Here is a 25,807-nt window from a genome sequence, read left to right on the forward strand (position 1 = left end):
AGCCATTTGTTGTTGAATCTCTAATTGTTGCTTCTTTGTGGCTTCTAGTTGCAACTGTGCCGCAATTTCTAAACGCCTAGTCTCAAGCTCCCTCTGCTGAGCTTCAGCCTCTAATATTTTCTGTTCTTTTTGAGCTTCAAGTTCTAATATTCTCTGTTCTTTTTGAGCTTCAAGCTTAGCATTGGCTATTTGCACTTCTAACTCGAGACGCTTTAACGTCATCTGATCACTCGCCTCCTCTCTTAACTCCTCCAGAATTTCTTCGTCTAACTCTCCATTCTCAACAAAATGCGTCACAATGACTTTCACAATTTGGGCTTTAACCATTCTATTGTTGGCGGTCAAATCCAACTGATTTGCCATTTGTATTAACTCAGTCTTTTTTAGGCTCTTAATCCCCTCAAAGTCTGGGTGAGCCAACAACGACACAACTTGCTCCTCCATCGTTACTAACACTTGGCACTTGATTCACAACAATAATTAAAACAATGGCACTGCACTACACTTCACTGTAAAATTGTCACCACACTAAAAATTCGCTTGGCCTCACTGCACAAACAAAATATATAGGATGACTTACCTCAAAATCGTGAAACGTTGTTAGTTACTTGACACACAGGAAGGCTTGCTTGGCACATGGAATAGTTCTTAAGAAACACAGACACCTAACACGCTGGTACCTAGGAAGGCAAGGTTAGATTAGCATAGTTAAGTTTAAGTGGGAACAATATATCCCGGACAGGCCCCCATAACTCTGTGTTACTTATCGTTCGTTACGGCTTGTGACCCTACAACAGCCAACTTTACAAAAAGGTCTAGGGTTACTAAAACTGTTGTTCACAAGAGCGGGTCACCAGTATAACCCCTTAATAAGTAATGAGCACTTTGTTAAAATTTTCCTTTAGGACTGAAGAATTATACATATAACTTATAATATATATATTCAATAAAGTATAATAATAAAACACAGATGGTAAAGTTAACTTATACAACCAAACAAAAAGTATTGTCTCTCACAGAATATAATATAATAAAATATGAATATGGCACAACATGAATGTTACAGACTTAACTCTACAAGATGTGATCTCTCCTGCCCAGTATCAGCTACTGACCTACATATCTGCGGGAGTCAAAATCATTGCTTCTGCCCGGCGAAAAAATTGCCAAAGTTTCAATATTTATTATTTCTACAATGGAGCAATATATTGTGACAAGAGTAATCTTAAACTAACTTAATGAATGGTCAATACATATAGGTAAAACAAAAATAAGGTAATTATTGCTTTACATAGTAATTAAAATACACATACAAAGGGGAATGATGGCATGCTCATCCAGCAACGGACTATCCCACGACAATTTGCCAGAGACAGTTCACACAATTATTATTCACCTATGTTACCCACTTATGATCACATATAAATCATTAGTTCCCATGGGAAACTGAGTACACAAAGAAATAAAACAATCATTCCCACGGTACGTTGGGCCTAACGCCAACAATGTAACATGAAATTATTTTACATAGAACATATAAGTATATCAATATACATACATGTAATTTATACGCAATTATAAATGTACATATTAATTTATTTAATTACGTATCTTATAGAGGTACGTAACAAAGCTCATATGAAGAGGATAACATCAGCGGCATATGCCAGGTTGGCTGCCATAAGAATGGCCTCTAGAAACTTGTGTAAGGAATCTTTCAGAACATTGTATACCACATATGTCAGACCAATCCTGGAGTATGCGGCTCCAGCATGTAGTCCATATCTAGTCAAACATAAGACTAAACTGGAAAAGGTTTAAAGGTTTGCCACCACATTTAGTACCCGAACTGAGGGGTATGAGTTATGAGGAAAGACTACGGGAATTAAACCTCACGTCACTGGGAGATAGAAGATTTAGAGAGGACATGATTACCACATACAAGATTCTCAGAGGAATTGATAGGGTAGATAAAGACATACTATTTAACACAAAGGGCACACACACTAGGAGACACAGGTAGAAAGTGAGTGCCCAAATGATTCATAGAGACGTTAGAAAGAACTTTTTCAGTGTCAGAGTAGTAGACAAATGGAATGCATTAGGAAGTGATGTGGTGGAGGCTGACTCCATACACCGCTTTAAGTATAGATATGATAGAGCCGAGTATGCTCAGGAACCTGTACATTAGTTGATTGACTGTTAAGAGGCGGGACCAAAGACCAGAGCACAACCCCCGCAAGCACAACTCGGTAAGTACAACTAGGTAAGTACACATATATGTGTTATATGACAAAGAGTGCTGGGTATACGGGACACCACGAGCGTAGCTCTCATCCTGTAACTACACTTAAGTAATTACACTTAGGTAATTACACACACACCAATTAACACACAACCAATCACACTCATATGAAGTATATATATTTGTACATAATTTAAATTATAAAAGTTTTAAAACGTCAGTCAAACATTTGCAACAACAGTCTACGATTTAGGTGACCGGAATTAACTTATTTTATAAGTTAAAAAGACGATTTTATATAAATAGTTAGAGTGTCACCTTTCTGTGACCAAATAAAAACGTCGTAAAACGCGCCGTGTTTGCTGGGTAGTAGCCTCGAACACCTGTCCTCTAGCTTGGGAGACAGACACTCTGTCAACTGTGTTATAAGTGAGCCTTGTAAGGGAGGGAGCCCAAGGTAAGTAACTGCTACCCAAATGGAACTTGCTTATCCCCGTGACTGCCGCCCAAGCTCAGGAGAATTAGGAATTCGTCCGAGGAAGTGTGGCTCATCACATTCCTTAATGGTTGACATATTCATATTTTCTCATTCTTGGTTTTCGAAATAGTTAAATTATTTAAAGAATGGACTGCGGAATTACTAGAGAGAATAAAAGGTGAATATTTTCACATTCTTCATTATTAAATTCAGTTGATTTATAGGTCAAATGAAACAGTGTAAATCAGGCTTTAAATTTATTGTGCGTATGGGAATTGAATGAAAATAAAGCAAATAATCAATAACTCTACTACAGCAAGTCATTCAAACTTTACTCTAATCCTCCTCCCGAAGCTCTCTATTCTAAACCTCTTCCACAAATTGTGTGTTCAGTAACTTCTCTGTAAGTTCTCAACTCTATATCTCGTCCACAGCTCTCTCTACTGTGTAAATTCATCACAAACTCTCAGCTGTGTAACTTCTCCACAAGCTCTCTATACTGTGTAAATTCTAAACAGCTCTCTGTACTGTGTAAATTCTAAACAGCTCTCTATACTGTGTAAATTCTAAACAGCTCTCTATACTGTGTAAATTCTAAACAGCTCTCTGTACTGTGTAAATTCTAACCAGCTCTCTGCTGTGTAACTTCTCTACAGCTCTCTGCTGTGTAACTTCTCTACAGCTCTCTGCTGTGTAACTTCTCTACAGCTCTCTGCTGTGTAACTTCTCTACAGCTCTCTGCTGTGTAACTTCTCTACAGCTCTCTGCTGTGTAACTTCTCTACAGCTCTCTGCTGTGTAACTTCTCTACAGCTCTCTGCTGTGTAACTTCTCTACAGCTCTCTGCTGTGTAACTTCTCCACAGCTCTCTGCTGTGTAACTTCTCCACAGCTCTCTGCTGTGTAACTTCTCCACAGCTCTGTGCTCAGCGCGTTGTCCTCCACGTGGGAGGAGAGACCCTCAGCCTCTGACGTCAACAACAGTGCTTGAGAAAAAAGTTACTCAAAACTCTCTCATATTCGAGCTCTCAATAAAACTACATCTATATTACAGTTAAAATTAATATTATCTTAAACATTTCAATCAATATTATCTTAAGCATTTCAATCAATATTATCTTAAGCATTTCAATCAATATTATCTTAAGCATTTCAATCAATATTATCTTAAGCATTTCAATCAATATTATCTTAAGCATTTCAATCAATATTATCTGAAACATTTCAATCAATATTATCTGAAACATTTCAATCAATATTATCTGAAACATTTCAATCAATATTATCTTAAACATTTCAATCAATATTATCTTAAACATTTCAATCAATATTATCTTAAACATTTCAATCAATATTATCTTAAACATTTCAATGAAAATAATATAAACATAATAGTCCACAAAGTGTATTATATTACAACGTGTGCTGTTCCTTGACTAATGTTGAGACATGACAACACTGTAGTGCAACACAGCATTGCTTTCATGCATATTTCTAGGTCAGAGTTTAATGTTACATTATGTTTTGATTTAATTATTCATAACACATGATGTCATCATTCTATTCTTACATCTCAAGGCAACAGCAAACTTTTCGCGGATTTATTATATTAATAAAATATAAAATAAGAACTACGCTGAATAGGGTAATGGCCTTACCCATGTTTTATAGATAACTTGCACATTGATTTCATAAAAAAAATAATTTCCCAGGTACTCCAGAGAGAATCATTTACCATGTACGTAATTCCTTTTCAATTAAGGTGCTTATTGGGAGGCCAAAGAAACGGGAACGTGACGTTCGTAGTGTGGGTTATTTTCCTGATTGATGATGACAAAGTAACTATGAAGGTCTTGGAATGAAATTATTCACACACTTCTAGCACTTTTCCCCTCGCATTATATTGTACTACAGTTGCAAAGTAAACAGCGTAGTGCTTTTGGTGAAACATCTGAACTTGTATTACCAAGCAAGTTTAATGTTTGTATTTCCTCTCGAAGATTTATTTTTAGCAAAATATTTATATTATATATACAGAAGGTAGGTGTCTTGGAGAAAATCTGTGAAGCTTTAATTTCCTCTCTAAACTTTCACTTATCTGTTTATTAATCATTCATCAAACTCACCAATGATGAAAATGTATCGTGAACAATCACCTCATTTTACACACCACCATTATTTGGAAAAATAATATTCTCAATTCCTCTGTACTCTCTCTGTTCTAAAGCAACTTTACCAAACTTATGGGAAACGAGCCCTAAATGCACAATTCTTTCCTGTAGCACCTCAACACTAGTAGAGGTGTGTATGCTCACCTGTATGTGTGTTTTAACTGTGTGCTCGCAATGTTGTGTTTTCGTGTATTGCAGAGAAGAGTTTTGGTCTGATCTTATTCTGGGTAAACATATTGGCTGTATATTGCTGAGTCGATTCACTATCAACATGGTACCCACTGATGCTGAGTTGGGGTAAGGACTTGGTCTTCTTCAAAGAGTTAATTGACTTCAGGCGGAGTCGGTCGTTCAAGTCCGACTCCGCCTCATCACCATATTCATCACTCATTTTCAGCTCTATATCATTCGTCAGTTAAAGCACGAGGATCCTCCAAGCTGTGCCTGGCAAGTCATCAATTACCGTTCACCATAGAGTACTTGCTTATCACGGTGATGATGATAATGCAATTAATAAATTAATGATCTTCTCAACGAGAGTCATCTTCTCGTGGTGAGGAGAATTTGGCAGCCAGTATCTGTATATATCTGTAGGTGTGTTCTGCTTTAGCCTCATGATTCATTTTTTGTATGATTCTTCATGTTCGTCCATAACGCACCCGGCATTATGAAGAGCAACTGGTGAATGAAAAGAAAACTGAACATTAGGTCTTACATGGGTATCAATTAACTGCAAGTGTTCATTATTATGATCATTTCCCTATTAGGTTTTTTTAGAGATTTTCAAAAGCTAGAAAAACAAATAAATCTCCTCCAGAAGCACCAGGTGGCCTCTGAAGAAGACTTAAATCTGTGCGACTCTCAAATCAATAGCTCAGCTGATCTACCAGAAGAACTACAAGGTGAGAACTGCTTTAATGAAGCCTGTGACTTAATTAATTCAAAGAGCAAAGTCAACATTGATATCAAATCAGCTGTCAGGATAGATAAAAACAGTCCCCCGTAGCACTAGGCGAATGCTCATTAAGCTCGCAAATCCCGGTTTGAAGTATAACCTCATTCAATCAGCTGCACAACGAAAGAACAAACTTTTAGTCAATGAAAGCCTTTCCAAGCAGCGTGGATCCATCCTCTACAGGCGGAATCAAATTCGCAAACAAAACCCAAGTATTATCAATCAGTGCTACTCTAGAAATGGAACCATCATTGTGAAGAAGGAAAGAACAGGAAAAAAGATATGAAATAAAGTGTGACCAACATCTTATGACCTTCTTTAATGACTGTGGCTTAACTGAAAACCAGCATTCTTCCAATGTCAATTATGGAAATATCTCCTGAGTGACCTAGCGTTACCTAGCCTAACCCTGTCCAAGATGCAGTCTTTCGCTCTACTAGGTAAATAATACTCTCTCATCCATAAATGTTCCTAACTTCTCAGTAAAGTATTCAAGTACTTACGTAAGCATCTACCTCAGTATTGTATTAAAAACTTATTCGTTTGTATTACTTTATCTGTTATCTTTAAATTTAATGGTAATTTGTGTACGATTAGTCATTAATTAAAACTATTTCAGATTATATATTTATTAAGATTATATTAATTATAGGATCATAATTAAGCTAATAATAGTTAATTATCGTTAAGATTATATAATATTAAGATTATACTATATTAAGATCAGTAATAATTAAGATTAATTTTCTCATTTGTTTGTATTAATTCCATTATCTTATTAAATATTAATCTCGTCAATCTCTATTGAATCGAATTTTCGATTCAATAAAGATTTAATCAATTCATTGAAGATTGTTATTGAATTGAATTGAATTTTACTTGTCATCTGTTTCCTACCTACCTAAATACGCTGATTCTTATTTCATTTTTAACTTGTTCCTACCATAATGAAATTTTCTGCTATAGTTTTTATTAATACCTGCTTGATGGGGTTGTGAGCTGACGCCATAAACACAATATACCGCCGTACGGTGCGGCAAGTCTCCCTCTAACACACACCTCTGTTTTAGTCGCCGCTCCTCTGTCTACACCACAACGTAACAAGCACTTTTGGAACTTATCATCCTCAACATAAGCGCCTCTCCCAACATCTGTACTGGTGCAGTCATCGGAAGGACAAATCCTTCATGCAAATTGCACCTACTAACAAGAAGAAGATGGGGTTCTGGGAGTTCTTCTACTCCCCAAGCCAAGCCCGAGGCCAGGCTTGACTTGTAAAAGTTTGGTCCACCAGGCTGTTGCTTGGAGCGGCCAGCAGACCCACATATCCTCCACAGCCCGGTTGGTCCGGCACTTCTTGAAGAGAACTATCGATTTTTCTCTTGAAGATGTCCACAGTTGTTCCGGCAATATTTGTTATGCTCGCTGGGAGGATGTTGACACACCGCGGACCTCTGATGTTTATACAGTGTTCTCTGATTGTGCCTATGGCACCTCTGCTCTTCACTGGTTCTATTCTGCATTTTCTTCCATATCGTTCAATCCAGTACGTTGTTATTTTACTGTGTAGATTTGGGACCTGGTCCTCCAGTATTTTCCTCGTGTATTTTATTTGATATCTCTCTCTCATCTCCTTTCAATTGAATACATTTGGAGAGCTCTGAGACGATCCCAATAATTTAGGATCTGTTAATAACTGTAGCAAAATAGTTATAATGTAAAGAATATTAATCTTGTCCATCTCAATATAGAATATTATACATGTCAGTCTCTATTAAATATTTATTTTTATTTGTCATTTGTATGCTTCTTGTCTAATTACAGTGATCTTAATTTTACTTCTACTTGTTTCTATTATACGTTTATTTGCACTTTTTTTCCTATAGTTATTTTTATATCTAGATTTTTTTATAATTGTGCCTACTTTTTTATTTATTCTTCAGAAATTAGTTTATTGCTATTATTATTTAATCATAGTTTAATTTTAGTAATTTTGCTAAGTTAATTTTATTACTAATCATATGCCTCCTTTTTTCTATTCTACTTTCATCTCACTGTGATTATTTTTTAATTTAAATTTTTATTGTGATTGTTATTGGAATCTACTGTCACACACCTCCCCCAATATCCTAATCAAAATATCCTTAAAGTCTATTCCATTCTTATTGTATGCAAACTTCCATTGACTCTGAATTAAATTTGCTATCACATATCTACAATAATCAGCACATTGATCATCACTATTGAAGTTATTACACAGCAAACCTTGCCAAAAAAAAAAAAACTCCAAAATAACACTATCCTATCAGTATTCAACCAAAATGTCGGATCACTTGGTAAACATCTTGATGTCATCAATGCGCTACTTGAGGCACCAGGCACTAAACTATCTTTCATTGTTCTAACAAACATGGCTAAGTAAAGACCATACCCAACTATACAACCTGGCCGGATAAATACAGTTTCAATTCCACAAGTGTTATTAGCAAGAGAGACATCTACTGTGAATATACCTTTGCTCAATTCTGTCAAATCCCTTAAATCATCAAAAACTATTGAAGCTATTTATAGATTTCCCAAAACTCATTCAACTGCATTCTCAGAAAATATAAAGAACCTAATAATAATAGACAAACTCAACACCCGCCAAACACACCGAAACTACGACGTTGGTACAACGTTCGAACAAGTTTTAATACCTCCTAACCAGTTATAACAACCAATATAGCAAGTTGTAACAACGTTCTAATACGTCATAAACACGTTAATCCAAGATGTAACAACTTTATTACAAGTTGTAACAAGCGGAAAATAGAGACAATTTCGGTTGAATATTTCCTAAACAGCATGAACTCCTGTACGACCCCCCCCCCCCCCGCCCCCCATCACCAAACTCATAAATTTCTCAATCATCTGCCACATCCCTGGACCACACATGGACTAATGTAACGGCCCTTTGTCTCTGGTATAATCACTGACAGAACAACCGATCCTATCCTTCCTTCCTCTCAGCAAACATGGACATAACACCCTCGGTTACCAATAAACTTACCTTTAGACTACACAGCAAATCAGCAATAGGGAACCTCATAAATGCACTTCACACTATAAACTGGGAATCTGAACTTAACAGTGCACAGGATATAAACTCATTAGCCGACATCTTTCTCTCCAAAACTCTAAGCCTCTACAACACTCACTGTCCTCTTCTCATGAAGCAAGTAACTGCCAAAAGATTAAATAATTCCTGGCTAACAAGTCCATACTTAAATCAATTAACAAGAAATACGAATATGAAAAAACATGGGATTTGGTTGGTTACAAAAGAAGAAGGTAAGATATACTCATCAATGCGTTTCAATATAATACGAAAAGCCAAAGTTTTCTTTTATGAGGATAGATGTAAAGAAGCAAAAGGAAATATGAAAAGTACATAGCAAGCCATCTATAACATCCTAGAATCTAAATAACAATCACATATTAATGAGATAAAACTCTCCAAAGTTGGTTACACACTTGCAACAGACTTAGAATTAGCAACTGAATTCATTAGCTTCTTTTCATCAATTGGTGCTAACCTTGCCAGAAAAATCCCAGAGACCCAGACACATGTTATTCCATATCTCACCGGCAGCTATCCTAACTCTTTTCTCTAACCAGCCAGCCAGACATTAAATCCATAATTCAATCACTTACAACCAAAGCTAGGAACATTAAGGATATACCATCTTTGGTATATAAAAGTGCTGCCCCTGCTCTTGTGCTACCCATAGCTCTTCTATTCAACAAATCTCTAGAATGTCATACTTTTCCTGATATCCTTAAAAAAGCATGAGTAATGCCAGTTCATAAAGTAGGCGAGACAGCTGACATAAATAATTATAGACCAATATCAAATCTACTTATACTTTCAAAAATATTTACAAACAGCTCTATTCCTATTTTATAAAACTCAACATATTAAGTCCCTGCCAGTTTGGCTTCCATTCCCAAAAGAGTACCAATGATGCCATTATTAGTCTGCGTGATATAATCTACACAGATCTTGACAGAAACGAGTTCCCAATTGGCCTCTTCATTGACCTGAAAAAGACTTTTGATACTGTAATCGATAACTACCTCTTACTTAAACTTCACCACTATGGTATCCGAGGCGTTGCTCTGGACTATATTCGTTCATATCTCAGTGACAGACACCAATATGTAGCCATCAATAGCATAACCTCCCACACTCTACTACTAACAGTAGGAGTACCAAAGGGACCATCTTAGGACCTCTCCTATTTCTCATCAATGATTTGCTAAAGGTTTCTAACATTCATAAGCCTATACTTTTAGCTGATGATACTACCTTCATCTATTCTGACCCCCAACCCCCATACACTATATAGTATTGTCAATAATGAATAATAACAAATCCACTCATGGATGTCAACCAACAAACTAACACTATACATATACAAGACCTACTACATTTTTTTTGAGAGTAAATCATCAAATTAAACTCGACCTCAGATAGACAATATTAACATTAGCAATACAAATGAGGGAAAGTTCCTTGGCTAATACATAAATAAGAAACTGAACTTCAGCACCCACATACAAGTCTCAAAAACGGTCGGTATACTTTCTAAAATCAGATATTATGTTCCACACTCTGCTCTCCTCTCATTAGTCTATGCGCTAATCTATCCCTATTTTACATACGGTGTCTGTGCATGGGGTTCAACCACTGGCGCCTGACAGCTGGGTGGACTGCGCTTCGGATTCGCAATCCAGAGGTTCTGGGTTCGATCCCTGGAGGAGGCGGAGACAAATGGGCAAAATGTTTCTTTCACCCTGATGCCCCTGTTACCTAGCAGTAAATAGATACCAGGGAGTTAGACACCTGCTACGGGCTGCTTCCTGGGGTATGTGTAACAAAAAGGAGGCCTGGTTGAGGACCGGGCCGCGGGGACGCTAAACCCCGAAATCAACACAAGATAACTGAAAATTACCTCATATCCAAAAATATGTTATCAGTACTAGAACAAACTCTGCCTTCGAAAAACACAGAGCCCCTCTATTTAAGTCACTCAACATCCTACTGTTTAAATATACAAAACCTTGTTCCTAAATGCTAATTTTATATATATATATATATATATATTGTATGTGTACATACAAAAGAATGGGGGTGGTAGGAGAAGATAATATTAGTGTTCAGTAGGAAACCACAAGGTCTCCTCTGAATACTTTTTATTTTCTTCTCCGAGGCTATGGGTCCCCACATTGGCACCAGAGGTGGTACCCTCACAAATGTAATATATATATATATATATATATATATATATATATATATATATATATATATATATATATATATATATATATATATATATATATATATATATATATATATAGCTAGCTTTTTGAAGGAGTTGGGGTCTAAGCTAATTTATTTATTTATTTATTTATTTATTTATATACAAGAAGGTACATTGGGTTTGTGAGAATACATTGGATAGTACAGTATTTACATTCTTGTAAAGCCACTAGTACGCACAGCGTTTCGGGCAGGTCCTTAATCTAGCAGATAATTTTAAGTAGGTAATTTCAATCAGAATTGATAAATGATAAAGATACATTACAAGAGAAAAATGAGATGAGAGAGATAAGTAAGTATATTAAAGCACATTGTTATATTAAAGCTCTGATTGATTACATTGACAGCTTGATTAGTAATTTAAACAAGGTTAATAGACACCATACAGCAGATTGACAGCACATATAAGACAGCAATGATCACAATGGTAAAGATGTTCAGAATGGGTACATAAAGATTGGGAGACTGGGTAGCAAAAGATACAGATAAACAAGATTTATAAACACCATACCACAGATTGGCAGCACATATAAGAAAACAGCAATGATCGCAATGGTAAAGATGTTCAAATTGGGAACATAAAGGTTGGGAGATTGGGTAGCAATTGATACAGTGCAATTTTAAAGCAAAAAGTGAAAAACTATGAAGATGAAATTAGGTACTTTTTAGAATTGATTTTGAATGATGTAAAAATTGGACAGCTTTTCAATTCAGTAGGGAGTGAGTTCCATAAACTGGGTTCCTTTATTTGCATAGAGTGTTTACACAGATTAAGTTTAACTCTGGGGATATCAAAGATATATTTATTTCTGGTGTGGTGATAATGGGTCCTATTACATCTGTCCAGGAAGAGTTTCAGACAAGGATTTGCATTTAAGAACAGGGTTTTGTAAATGTAGTTGACACAAGAAAATTTGTGGAGTGAGATTATGTTTAATCGAAACAACTAGAGACCCTAGAGCAGCCAGTTTACTCTTTCAGCGCCTTAGTGTGGCAATCCAGAGAGGAAATGCTCACTGCATCCATGGTTCCTGCCCGCCATCTGAGGAGCTGGAGGAGCTATACAACTTGTGACAATTAGCCTTGTACCCTGCATGTAATCAATATTATAACTTTTTTGTGTAATGACTTTTTCAAATAAAGATTAGAGATATACACACACATACCGAAAGATTAGGGTGGTAGGAGAAGAAAATATCAAAGTGTTCAGTGAGGATCCACAAGGTCTTCTCTGAGTACTCTTTATTTTCTTCTCCGAGGCTATGGGTCCCTACACTTGCACCAGAGGTGGTACCCCCGTTGATTGCAGACTTGATTGAGGCTATCAGAGACAAATTATTTATTTATGTATATATTTTTTTCAGTAAATGTTCTTGATAGTTTTGAACGTTGTGAATATATGTACCTTCATTACGGTTATGCCACATCATTTATATGAGAAAGCCAAAGAGTGGGGCCAATAGCCACTGAGTACATGAATAAATATTAATGAAATCGTGAAACGTGGCCTTATGTTCAAGAGGACCATAGGAAAGGATTGAAGTCATTTCTTCTGCACTGGGTGCAGGTGTGAGCCCCGATGATCATAGGATTAGCTGGACAACCTCGTGTCCAATGTAGACACCTGTCACTCTTTGACACCTGCCGCTCTATAAAACTCTCTTTTGGGACAGAAAGTAGCCTAATAAGTTCCCAGAAGTGCTGTGAGGTCCCTGTGTTGTAGGGCTGGGGTACACAGGGGCTAAGCGCCGACTTCATCGTGAGGGAAGATGCATACAGAGCCGACAAAATAGAAGGCTGTGACAGTGTCACCGGTGATATTCAACAAGGCTCTACCTTTCTTCCCCCTTGACACAATACAATGAAAATATCTAAATGTAACAAATTTTAAAGTTTCTGTGGATCAAGGACACATTTCTGTGTGTAAAACGATTAGCCATTTTATTACTGTAATCTTGTTAAACTGTGAAACTATCCGCCCTACTTTATTATATAGCTTTTATTTGGCATCATTATATGTTTGCCAACTCAATATTGCAATACATTAAGATAGTACTCGTTGTTACCTATAAATAATTTATATTAGTTTTGTAATGGATGTGATACAATTTCAGCATCTAACAAGATCATTATTTATCTTCTTACAAAATTGTATTTGATCAATAACTAATTATTGTTTTGTTATTATTTATTGCGTTATATATATCTCCGCTCTTTTTCTGCCTTTGATACTACTAATGATTCTTTTGGAATGTAATTTTTTGGTTTAGAAGGCACCACAAGTAATCTAATTTTATATTAAAGTTTTTATAAGACTATCCAGGTATCTGCCAGATCATCAGAGTTTAGTACGACTAACCGTCACTTCTTTACAACGTACTTAAAGATAACTCTATTTCTTCACAAACATACAGAGACAAACTTTCAATGATCTAAGAATATTTACTCTAGAGTGTTGGTATCCTATTCTTGATCGTGAGATTCATCCACGCTATCATTCTGTGACAACCTCCACGAACAGATGTTCAAGACATCCATTTGATTATCATTGAGAGCAAGCTTAGCAATGTTCTTCAAACATTGATGGCTCAGACTTGGACATTTCTTCAAAAACTGTTTTATTCCTTTCCAGTCTTTCTCCTCAAGCAGTTCTCTTAAATTCATGCCATTTTTTGCTTTGGAGGTTATCAGCTGCTGATCCTGTGGAAATGCAAATTTTATTAGATACAAATAAATAGAACCACAATGTATAAGGAATTAACTGTTGCAAAGATTGTGGTATCACCTTTGTTCCCAAGTGTGATATCATCCTAGAACACAGCTTGTGGTATCACTTTTGCACCCAGTGTGTTATCACTCATGTACCCAGTCTGTGGTATCACACTTGTTCCCAGTCCGTGGTATCACCCGTGTACCCAGTGTATGGTCTCACCATTGTACCCAAAATGTCTGGCCTCACCCATGTACCCAGTGTATGGTATTACCCTTGTACCCAGTGTATGGTCTCATCTTTGTACCCAGTGTATGGTCTCATCTTTGTACCCAGTGTATGGTCTCATCTTTGTACCCAGTGTATGGTCTCATCTTTGTACCCAGTGTATGGTCTCATCTTTGTACCCAGTGTATGGTCTCATCTTTGTACCCAGTGTATGGTCTCATCTTTGTACCCAGTGTATGGTCTCATCTTTGTACCCAGTGTATGGTCTCATCTTTGTACCCAGTGTATGGTCTCATCTTTGTACCCAGTGTATGGTCTCATCTTTGTACCCCTACCGGCACCATAGGCATAGCAATCCATACACGATTTCACTCTCGGGAAACTTAAGATTCTGAAGAACCACCAACTTGAGACATCTCTGTTTGGTGAGAAAGACCACACAAAGCACACCAATACTGCAAGACTCAGAGCATATCTTGTTTGGAATGGAACATAGCTGCTTTTTTCTTCAGTGTTACAATATCATCATCAGTGGGTGGAGTGGCGATATCGACGCCATGAACCTGTACTCCAACTTCCAGGTATTAGGTTAGATGCAAACAACGCCATCTGTTGGCGGGGGCATGGCATCGGTGAAAGGCTCCGGTTTCCTTCCTCAGTTAGAAGGTGATCCCATCGATACGATGGGATGACCTCTAGTGGGTGGCGTATCGACATCAACGCCATCTAGGTTGCAACTACAATTACAATGTCAGTTCCCCGGTGGATGGGTGTTATCCTATGGTCACCCAGTATACTGTCTCTCTAACTAATGACGTTTTATGTTCACACAGGGGACGTAAGGAGGCGATTACGTTGAGGAAGGCAGTTCACCTTGGGCAGTCCTGAAATCTTGACTTAATCCTGTGAGAGGACAAAGTAGCCGCCGTCAGTTAAGGCAGAGCGTTAGTTGCTGGACTTATGCAGTGTTGTATGGATCGACGTACCCGGGATTTGGCCAGGAAGAGTTATGTGACGACAGTGGTGCTAGTGAGCTGCTAAAGACTTCTGCCAGGGTGCTAGCTACCCCTGTAACAGATTATTTGAGACCCCTGTCAGCATGTTGCTGAAACCCTCTGCCAGTGTGTATCTGGAGAGCGAAGGTGGAGTATGGGCACATCGTGACGATGCGGTGTGCGTGGACTGGCCCATGTTGAAGGTGAACTCGCCAGTGTTTGCCATTAAGTGTTGACGACAGGTACCTGGAAAGTGGATTCACTTGGATTTGAACACTGCCGATGTATTGTGTCCTGAGTGAAAGCGACACTTTGTAAATATGTGTAGTAATACTTTAATATAATATATATATATGTTGGAAATTTCCAACACTAATAAACTACTATTGTATTATAATAAATCATTATTATTATATACAAACTACAGTAGTCACTAAATTTACTAACAGTAGTGTCAACATAGACTAACCATTGCATCTGCGTATTAATGCTAGAATTCTCATGAAATAGAGCGGCAATATTGTGTCAGATAATGTCTAGTTAGACACATTTATTACCAATGGGTTAGAGAATTGAATGTGGTTCTCTAAAATCATCAGTATTCCGTGTAATAATTACATACGGATAATATAACTCCCAATAATCTCAAATCGAGAGTCATTAGTTAAATTGTTCTGTAGTAACATTTCCTTCAGTCACGCACGAATGTCATGGAGAGAGATAAAATCTTCTCCATTTCTCGTTTAACACCATAAAACGAGAATACGATAATATTTAAACCCCTATAATTGCAACCCAGTCCTCATTAACGTATTTCATCCATAATCGCGCGGAAAAGTATTATTCGTGGATTAATAATTTCTGTGGTGAATGCGAGAGCCAGGTTGGGGAAGGCGGCGACGCCATTGTGGAGACGACAGCGTGCGAGAGAGGAGGGTCCTGGCGTGAAGAGTGGCGAGACACGGTGATTGAGAGTTATCGGCAAGAATTACGCTGATACCCAACTAATAGTGAATAATTATTCCTCCACGTGCTCTATAGTGCCCAGCCAGCCAATAACGCGTCTACAATTAAAGCCAAAACCCACAAATACACGTACAACGCAGTAAACGTCTGGGACTGGCAGACGCAATATCGGCAGACTTCAGTATTCCATACACTCACGTTAAGTATAGGTTTCTTTCTTGATGCATCATCTAAGATTGTATATTTGTGACTAGTCTGTCGTTACATAATGAGAAGACCCCAAATCCAACGTTAGTACCAATTCGGCATTTCTTCTGTTTCAGGAATATTGAGCTTAAAAGTAGCCTATTCCAATGCTACTTAATATTCTTTAAATTTCAGCCCGTATGTGAGGAATCATCGAGTCGTTTCTCGTCATTCGCGCTATTCACCTCTAGTTCCTTCTATGTGGCGATCCTGTGATCACGAGGACGAATGACGAAACGATGTCATAGAAATCGTCTTAAAGCTAAGACTCCTTTCGTACAAATTTAATTCATCTAATTTGATTCTTATACAATTTTGTAGGATCATTATATTGAACAGATTATTACCAGATATGATGGTTGGTAATTCATGTGTTTGCTTTGACTGTTGCTCAGTAATTTAATAATCATTAATATTCACAATTTGAGTTCACGTATTTGAATCTATAGCAGTTAAGATTTATAATATCATTTACTCAACAATGAACTGGTGGCGAACCACACTAGTTCCTAGACGTATATGAAGTTCTAGTAATACCCGCCCAATGTAGGTGTTTGACGCTCTGACTTTAATTAATTAATCATACAGTCCATTCATTATTTCAAGTGATTATCCCTTTTAATAATTATCCATAGACACTGGTTCTCTAGTGTTATTCTAATGATGACTTTTATTAGTTTCCCTCTTTTCTCAAAAGTGGGTGGTCCTTCGTTATTAAATTAAATAAGTAAATAATTGAATAATTGAGTCAAGCCCCAGATATCCCACAATATATATATATATATATATATATATATATATATATATATATATATATATATATATATATATATATATATATATATATATATATATATAGTGATGAAGGTGTTAATATATTGGTGAAGGTGTAATTGTGTATTCTTTATCCCCCTCCCCCCCCTTTATTCTTTGCACTACTACTTGCCACAGCCAGCTTCTTGAAAACTTATCACCAACTTGGGGTTGGATATAGAATTGGTTATATCAGCAAGAACCCGCTTACTGGCCCAAAGGGGCCTTAACATTCAGTTTATGGATAAACAACGATGTTGACTATTTGCTGTCCAGCTAGCTGGTATTATGTGCACCTAAGTGCACAAGTAACCAAATTTGTCATACTGCCCTGGGCACCCTGCACCAAATAACATAGGTTTTAACTTTTTATATATTTTTGATGACAGTATCACTGATAAGGTCACTTAACTTCCTACCCTGAAGGGAAAGGCAATACCTTGTGGGCAGTGCCACAAGGGGGCACCTTTAGAAGGTGTACCGAGTCTTATAGGGAAAGGTATATCAAACATCTTAAATATGTGTTAGGTATCACTGAGTTCACCTGGGCACATCACTTAATTAACAACGTACGCTGGGGAAAGTGATTTTCTCCAGAACTAGGAGTATCTCAGGCATTAGGTAGGGCAGTGAATCGGCTCTCACTGCATGGAGACGTCAAGGGGAAGTCACAAAGTAAATGGGACTCACAGAGTAAATGGAAGCAATTCTCAGAATACGAGGAGAGGGGTTACGGCCTGCTTGAGGCAGTAACCGGGTTCTTTCTGCGTAGTGGGCCTTAGAGCCTCTTCTTCTATGATCCCACCCCATGTCAATGGTAAATCATCAAGAATTAGTTGTAGCACGTAATTGTGCAAGGAATAAAGGGGGGTAAACAAGATGCAATAACACCTTCACCAATATATTATCTAAATATAACTACACTTATGTACACAGTGACTCTTTCACACAGGATACTTAATATATCTGCAGTGTTCTTCAAATCTCCGTCAGTCCACTATCTTCAAATATACGTCGACAGCGTTCAATGGTTATCACTGGCGAGTTCACCTTCCTGAACATTGGCCAATCCACACAACATATCGCCACGATGTTCAAATACCCCACATCTGCTCTCTAGAAACACACTGACAGAGGACTTCAGCAACATGTTGACAGGGATCATCAATATTACGTCAAGGGGTCTCCACTAACACCCTGGCAGAAATATCCCGCAAACATGCTGAGAGTACTTCCTCTTAGACGGCCAGTATTGTTGTCTTTTAACTCCTCTTGGCCCAATCCCGGGCATGTCAGTTCACACAATATTATTACTGCACAAGTACAACAGCTATCACACTGTCTACTACCGACGGTGGCCACTATCCTCTTGTCCTGCCGAGGTGAACTGCCTTCCACAGTGCAATAGACTCTCTGCGTCACCACTGTGGACATAATAGTCATTAGCCAGACAAAAGGTATACAGGGAGATCATAGAATGGCAGCCTTTCACCGGGGAAGAAAAAAATGTAATCGGATGCACAATCTAGATCGCGTTGATATCGTTACTTCATTCACCAGAGGTCATCATCATCATCGACCTCAGTTGCTCCTGAGCTATCGTGCAGTGAGGACGTGTCGCCTGCTGCTCCGGTGGTTTGAGTCGGTTCTCACTACGTGAAGAGAGCCATGGGGAAGGCTCAGCGCAAGAGGGAATGGAAGCAGCTTTCGGACGAGGAAGGACGGGGGCCCGATGTGCAGCAGGCCCCCAAGAAAACTGCTATCGAGGCTTTACCACTTGCTTCTACCAGCAAGTCAGCGGACGTAATGGACCTAGAGAGGACAGCGTCAGTCACACACCAGCCAGTGTCAGTCAATGCTTCTCTGTCCGCAACGCTGCCGCGGGACGGCAGTATGAGTCAGGAGAGGACACCGCCGGTTTCACGCCAGCCAGTGTCAGCCATTGTTCCTCTCTCCACAGCCCTGCCGCAGGACAGCAGTATGGGCCAGGGGAGGACACCACCAGTCTCACACCAGACATCGCCAGCCTCTGCACTTCTTCCAAAATTCAAGATCATGCAGACCGACCACTTTCCTACAGCATATGGAGTAGTAACGGCGATGGAAAAAGAACAGCCAGAGCTCAAACTTTCCATTACAGTCAACCTGAAGGGAGAAATAATACTGACCCCTCAAGACCAACAGACTGCACATTACTTAGAGAAGGTAAGAGTCCTGCAGGGGAAACCTGTGTGCTTGGTAAAGCTGGACCCTTCAGAACGACGCACACGAGTCGTGCTTTTGGGATACCCAATCGACTTTCCCCTGGATCCAGTGCTAGAACACAAGCAAGTCCTGAGTGTGGAACGTTGCCACACAAAAGTAGACAAGGCAGCGACGCGTCAGGTTCTGGTGACCGTCATGGGACATGTGCCAGAAACTTTCGGTCTTGGAAATTGGGGAACATACCGACAGAGGCCATACGTCCCGGAACCCCTACGCTGCTTCAGGTGTCAGAAATATGGCCACCATCAGTCACGCTGCACAGGACAGGAGAGATGCGGAGTGTGCAGCCTGAGACATCCCACCAAAGACTGTATTGCCAAGCACAAGGCAAACCAGACCACAACAGCCAAATGTCCAAATTGTGGAGGCAAACATCATGCCTGGAGCACAACCTGCTCTGCACGGAAACAAAAAGTGCAGACAGCTCAGGCCAGGATCAACACACTGCCCAGCAATACATACCCCAACACCAACGTCTGGAACACTCGTGCACAGCCACAACAGCCACCCGCTCTCACAGAGCAAAATTTCCCGAATCTGTCAATTCCGAATCAGACATTACATGAAAGTGTTGCAGAAGTCCAGCAAATGCAAAAGAGCAGAAAACACTTACTTTCGGAATCTGCTCACCAGCTATACAGTTTTACCGAGGTCCAGCTGAAAACCATCGTGAAGATCATGGCAGAGACCATTATCAATTGCCTACAGATGACGCAGAACGCCTCACAACAACAGACTCAAGACATCACTTGTGTGATTATGGACAAGATCGTGCAGCAGACCACAGTTACACGAGAAATAGACAGTCTCCGACAGGATGGAGCACGCGAGGACAAACGCCGCAACTTGGACATACTGACTACCGACAACAGTCGGATAGTCAAGACTCCGGAACATCAACATTCACAAACGCAGAAGCTTCCAACACAGGGGACAGACAACAACAGCCAATGCAGTCTGATATGCAGCAATGCCAACAAAGACGTATTGAACAGCAGAGATGCACAGGTTCCGCCGACACAAGAAACGGCCACGAGCAATCAATGCAGTCCGACTTGCAGCAATACCAACAACAAAGTGATGGACCACAGTTCTGCACAGATTCCAACAATGCCGGGGTTGACCACGGACAATCAATGCAGTCCGACCTGCGGCACTTCCAACAACATAGCGATGGACCACAGTTATGCACAGATTCCAACAACGTTGGGGATGACCACGACCTATCAATGCAGTCCGATTTGCAGCGACACGACTTGCGAGGCGGAGAATATAGAGGTCGATTCCGAGGAGGAGTTCTAGTAGAACAAGCAACACCACCCGAACCCGTCGTCTGGCCATTACGAATTCTGCAGTGGAACATACAAGGCCTTGGAAATAAAAAACACACACTTCAAGAGGCTGCAATCAGCACGAAAGCTGATATCATCGTTTTGGAAGAAACTCTTTTCCCAGCCACGAAATCCTTCAGATTAGCTGGATATCAGCACTATGTTCTACCGTATGAGCGGGGGAGACTAAGAGGATTAATGACCCTAGTCAGAAACACCATACCCAGCAAGAAAATGGACTCAGTTTCATGTGGGGATGGAGTAGAGGTATTAGCAGTTACAGTGAATATGGCTAATTTTGAGCTCCTCATATACAACGTCTACAAGCCCCCTAGACGTAAACTAGAAGCAGAGGCAGTGCTTGCCTTGGCCACGCAGGAAAATTTAATTATTGCTGGAGATGTTAATGCTCATCATTCGGAGTTAGGTGCAACTGGGCCAGCCAATGCAGATGGGCGCCATTTAGCTGCAGCTCTGCGTGAAGTACCTGAAATTACACTTCTCAACACTGGGGAACCCACTCACATTCTAGGAGGTTCCCTTGATCTTACATTCATCTCAACAGCACTCCAGCAACAGGCGAAGTGGGAAGTAGACCCGGTGATCACCAGTGACCACTATGCTACTGTCACGACACTCAACCTGGCACGACCTCCTACACCTCCTGCGCAGCCTCGGTGGAATTTAGGAAAGGCCAATTGGAATGTATACCAAGAAGAACTTGAAAAATGGTATGCAACATACACGCCACCTGAGGATTTGAACATACACGAGACCAATCTGCAGGAAGCCGTTGCAGCTGCTGCGAACACAGCTATTCCAATCATTATCACAGGTAACACGAAACGAAAGAACTATTGGTTCTATAGTAATGACGTTAAAGAACAGAACCACAGAGTTAACATCTTCAGAAAACATCTAAAGAGAAACCCCACACCAGAAGGAAGAACTCTGCTACGAGCGGTGATATCTGAAGCAAGGCGAGTTTCTAGAGAAGTAAAGGAGGCAAGATGGTTTGAGTGGTGTCAAACTCTAAATGAACATAGTAGTCTTGGCAAGATATGGGGTCAGATTAAAACTATATCAGGTCGACCAGCCCGGCCACAGGCATGTATTCAACCATTGCAGGAGGCTGAGAGACTTGCTCTCCAATTTGCAGACAGAACAGCTTCATATCAGCTTCCTGCAATGGTCCGAAGGCAGCAAGAACACTTAAAACAAGAGAGGATGACAGTCATTCATGAGGGCATAGCTATAAATGACGAATGTGACTGTCCCTTCACCGAACAGGAACTAAGCAGAGCCAAAAAAGGTGGTAAGGACACTGCACCAGGTGCTGATAACATTACATACTCAATGATCGCACATGCAGGTCCTGCTGGAGACCGAGGGATATTGGACGTCATCAATGCGTCTTGGCAGCAAGGCAAACTACCGCCCTCTTGGAAGAAAGCAGACATCATCCCGATTCCTAAGCCGAATGAACCTAGCAATTACAGACCCATTTCATTAACATCATGCGTTAGTAAAACTGCAGAACGGATGGTCTTAAATAGGCTACTGTGGAAGACTGGAGACCTTCATAAACACATATTTGGCTTCACTAGAGGAGTAGGTACTGCAAACTGCATAGCAACATTACTAGGAACAGCTAACTCGGGTCCAGCTATAGTGGTCTTCCTTGATCTGGAAAAAGCGTTTGAACTTGCAAGCCCGCCAGCAATACTACACACCTTAGTTAAAAAAGGTGTGAGGGGGAAAATGCTAGCATGGATTCAAGATTACCTAAGTCACAGGTATGCCAGAGTAAAGTTGCAAGGACAAGTGTCGGACTACCACTTGCACGAGAATGGGACTCCACAAGGAGGAGTCCTCAGTCCTAGTCTTTTTAACATCCTTATGGAAAACCTTGTTACCATGTCCTTTACAGAAGGGGTTACATTGCTAAGCTATGCTGATGATCTAGCATTAGTCATTATGGGTCCTTCACTTCTAAATAAAGCTCAAGGTGCTTTAGATCAAGTGGCATCTGAATGCAGTGTTTTAGGGCTAAAAATATCTGCACAGAAGTCTAAGGCGATGAGACTAGGTGGCAAGGCTCCAGACAGGCACCTACGCATTCAGGACATTAACCTTCAGTGGGTTACACAATATCGATCTCTCGGAGTGTGGATTGATTTTAAACTGACATTCCATAAGCAAATTCAATATCTAAAGGAGAAAGCAAAGTCACGAATAAATATAATGAGAGCAATCACAGGGCCCCGTCTAGGAGCGGGACACAGAGTGTTGAGAATGTTTTACATACACGCCGTTCGTTCCCTGGTTGATTATGCAGCGCCTGCCTTACTCACTCTTTCTCCTGGTCAGTGGGCAAACGTTGAGGTTCTTCAAAATGATGCATTGCGAGTCATAACAGGTGCTCCCAGATGGACTAAAATCCTGAACCTAAGACTAGAGACGAAGCTAACGTCGATTGAAATAAGGGTAAAGGGGATTGCTGCGTGCATGCTGACCAAGATATTGACTAGACCTAGAATCAGTTCACTTAAAGATATGATCACTGGAGCACTAACTCTGGACAGAAGAGCCTCCAATGGCAACAGGTGGACCCATTGTGCGATCAACGCCATCGATACATTCGATATGGCAAACACAGTCACTGAGAGGGGTGTCGACGACATACATGCAGCCTTTGTTATACAAGCCCCTTGGGAATCTCTGCCAGCAGACTTTCAGATTATGGCTCTTGACGGGAAGAAGAACCAGACACATCCTCATCTGCTCCGTCACTTTGCGCAGATGCATATAGAAGCAAACCTGGCATCCGACAGCTTCACTTACTTCACGGATGGGTCGGTAGACCAGCAGGGACAAGAAACCGGAGCTGCAGTTAAAGCAGGAAACTCTGTATATAGTTGGAGGCTCTCAAATGGGTGTTCGACTTTACAGACTGAGATGCTAGCCATTCAAAAGGCTTTGGAACATGCTCTTGCTGAACACCGACAACATGTTATCATCCATACAGATTCGAGAACCGCCATTGAAACCTTGCAACAGGAACACATATGTGATAACATCCATCTGATCACCAATGTCTTATCGTTCATGCACACACTCAAACGACAAGGCCGACGGGTACTTATCAACTGGGTGCCAAGTCATGTGGGACTATTAGGTAATGACATTGCAGACGAAGCTGCAAAACTTGCTACTACGAGGAGGAATGTAGACATTTACATACCACAGAGTCTCTCCCAGATGAAGAAAGTGATTCGAAACAGAGCACTGCGAAAGATGTACAGTGACCACAACACAGCAGTTGCAACATCAGGATCTGCGGGTTGGTACAAAAATTCAACCAACTACGAACCACTTAGTTTGATGAACGGGGGCAGTAGAACAACAGAAGTGCACTTACATCGCATCAGGCTTGGATACCCATGTGCATGGGAAATAGGCTTACGGGTTCCGGAAGGTGAGAGGAAATGTCAACACTGTGGAGAAATGCCCGACAGACCACTGGAACATTATCTAACACAGTGCACAGTTACAAACCCGTTAAGATTTCACCTTCGATTCAACAGAGCAGAGGAAGTTGTTAAACACATATGGCAAAATCTTACTGAAGCGACCATACGAGTCATACATACTCATCCTCCGCCCAGGTAAAACAGAAACGAGCATCACTTAGTGGGCCAGCCAGAGGCTTAGGGCCCACGCAGGATTATCCCTGCTAAAAAGAAAAAAAAAAATCATCGACCTCACCTCCTAACTGAGGTATGAAACACAGAGTTTCACAGACGCCACACCTCCGCCATCAGATGGCGTTGCCTTCGTCTCACTTAATGCCTTAGTGTTGGAGTGCAGGTCCATAGATGGCGTCGATATCACCACACCTCACTCCATAGAAAGCGTTGATATCATAACAAGAGGCAATAGACCTGTACAGCAGGCACAGGTGAAAGCTGCTACTAAGGCTACTCCAAGTCCTTCTACCAGCAAAACACAAGACATAATGTAAGTAGAGAGGAGAGCACCAGTCACACACCAGCCAGTGTCAGAGAATGTTGCTCTGTCAACGACCCAGCTACAGGACAACATTATGAGACAGAAGGGGATAGCATCAGTCTGCGTTAGGCACTACGTGTCGGACATATTGACACCATTTACCAACTTTCAATACAATATGCAGTTAATATTGCTGATGATTTTGTACTAACAAATCAACACAAAATATTTTTTAATTATTCAAAGAAAATTAAAATTGTGGAATTTTCCCTGAGAAAATGAGGATATAATTGCCATGTCACCAGAATATTCACAATTAAATATTAGTCAATCATATAAAACACCAGTCAAGGGATTAAAATTCAAAAAAAAATTATTCCTTGTGACTTGATCTAATAAAATTAATAATAAAACTAAGGTCTCCCCTCCCTTTGTCCATAAAAGGACAGAATTAGAACCAATTATCTCGAGGCGTCACATGATGCGAGAGGGAAGGGGTGCGCCATTGTGAATTGAGTAAACTTCCTGTGAGGACTCGACCTCACCAATTATGGGGCGTAACTTGTTTCCGTTTTGAACTAATTTTCTATATTAGATAATATAGATAATATTAGATAATATAAGGATTGTTAGTTAGGTAATTTCCAAAACATCTTTAGTTTTCCTAATACAAATTTTCAAAGTTCCCCCCCAAAAATTATGCAAATATGGTATGTTTATTGCTATTATAAAATCAGTAAATGAACTTAGAGAAAAAAGCTCTCTAGCAAAAGTAGAGACATGCCCTCCACATATACTGTGTAAGTTTCATGTAAATTGAATAAAATATTAAACAATTTTGTAAACGTTTATGTCAATTTAAAAAAAAACAGCAAATAATAAAGTCTAAGGTTCTAAAATCTGTGGCTGAGGTTGACATCACCCAATTTTCTCCAAAATTGGCATCCTTACAGATAGGCTTACGTGCAGTCAGGTATGTAAGTTTTATGTAAATTGTCCAAAAAAAATTTGAAAAAAAATATCAATTTTT

The 25,807-nt window shown here is 39.7% G+C and overlaps 1 protein-coding gene across 2 annotated transcripts in view; it reads right to left on the reverse strand.

Annotated features, from left to right (window-relative positions):
• Window positions 1–2,967: 2,967 nt before the first annotated feature.
• LOC123752114 (uncharacterized) overlaps window positions 2,968–25,807 on the reverse strand; it is a 197,564-nt gene continuing 174,724 nt past the window's right edge. The window contains exons 6-7 of one of the 2 annotated variants that reach the window (XM_069317004.1): window positions 13,659–13,912; window positions 2,968–5,570 (exon numbers count right to left, since the gene is read on the reverse strand). In XM_069317004.1, the coding sequence (XP_069173105.1) occupies window positions 13,676–13,912 (237 nt within the window). In that variant the 3' untranslated portion in view covers window positions 2,968–5,570; window positions 13,659–13,675. The remainder of the gene's footprint in view (window positions 5,571–13,658; window positions 13,913–25,807) is intronic. The other variant, XM_069317005.1, reaches the window with a different exon arrangement.

This window comes from Procambarus clarkii, chromosome 86 (assembly GCF_040958095.1).
Source record: "Procambarus clarkii isolate CNS0578487 chromosome 86, FALCON_Pclarkii_2.0, whole genome shotgun sequence".
Taxonomy (NCBI): Eukaryota; Metazoa; Arthropoda; class Malacostraca; order Decapoda; family Cambaridae; genus Procambarus; species Procambarus clarkii.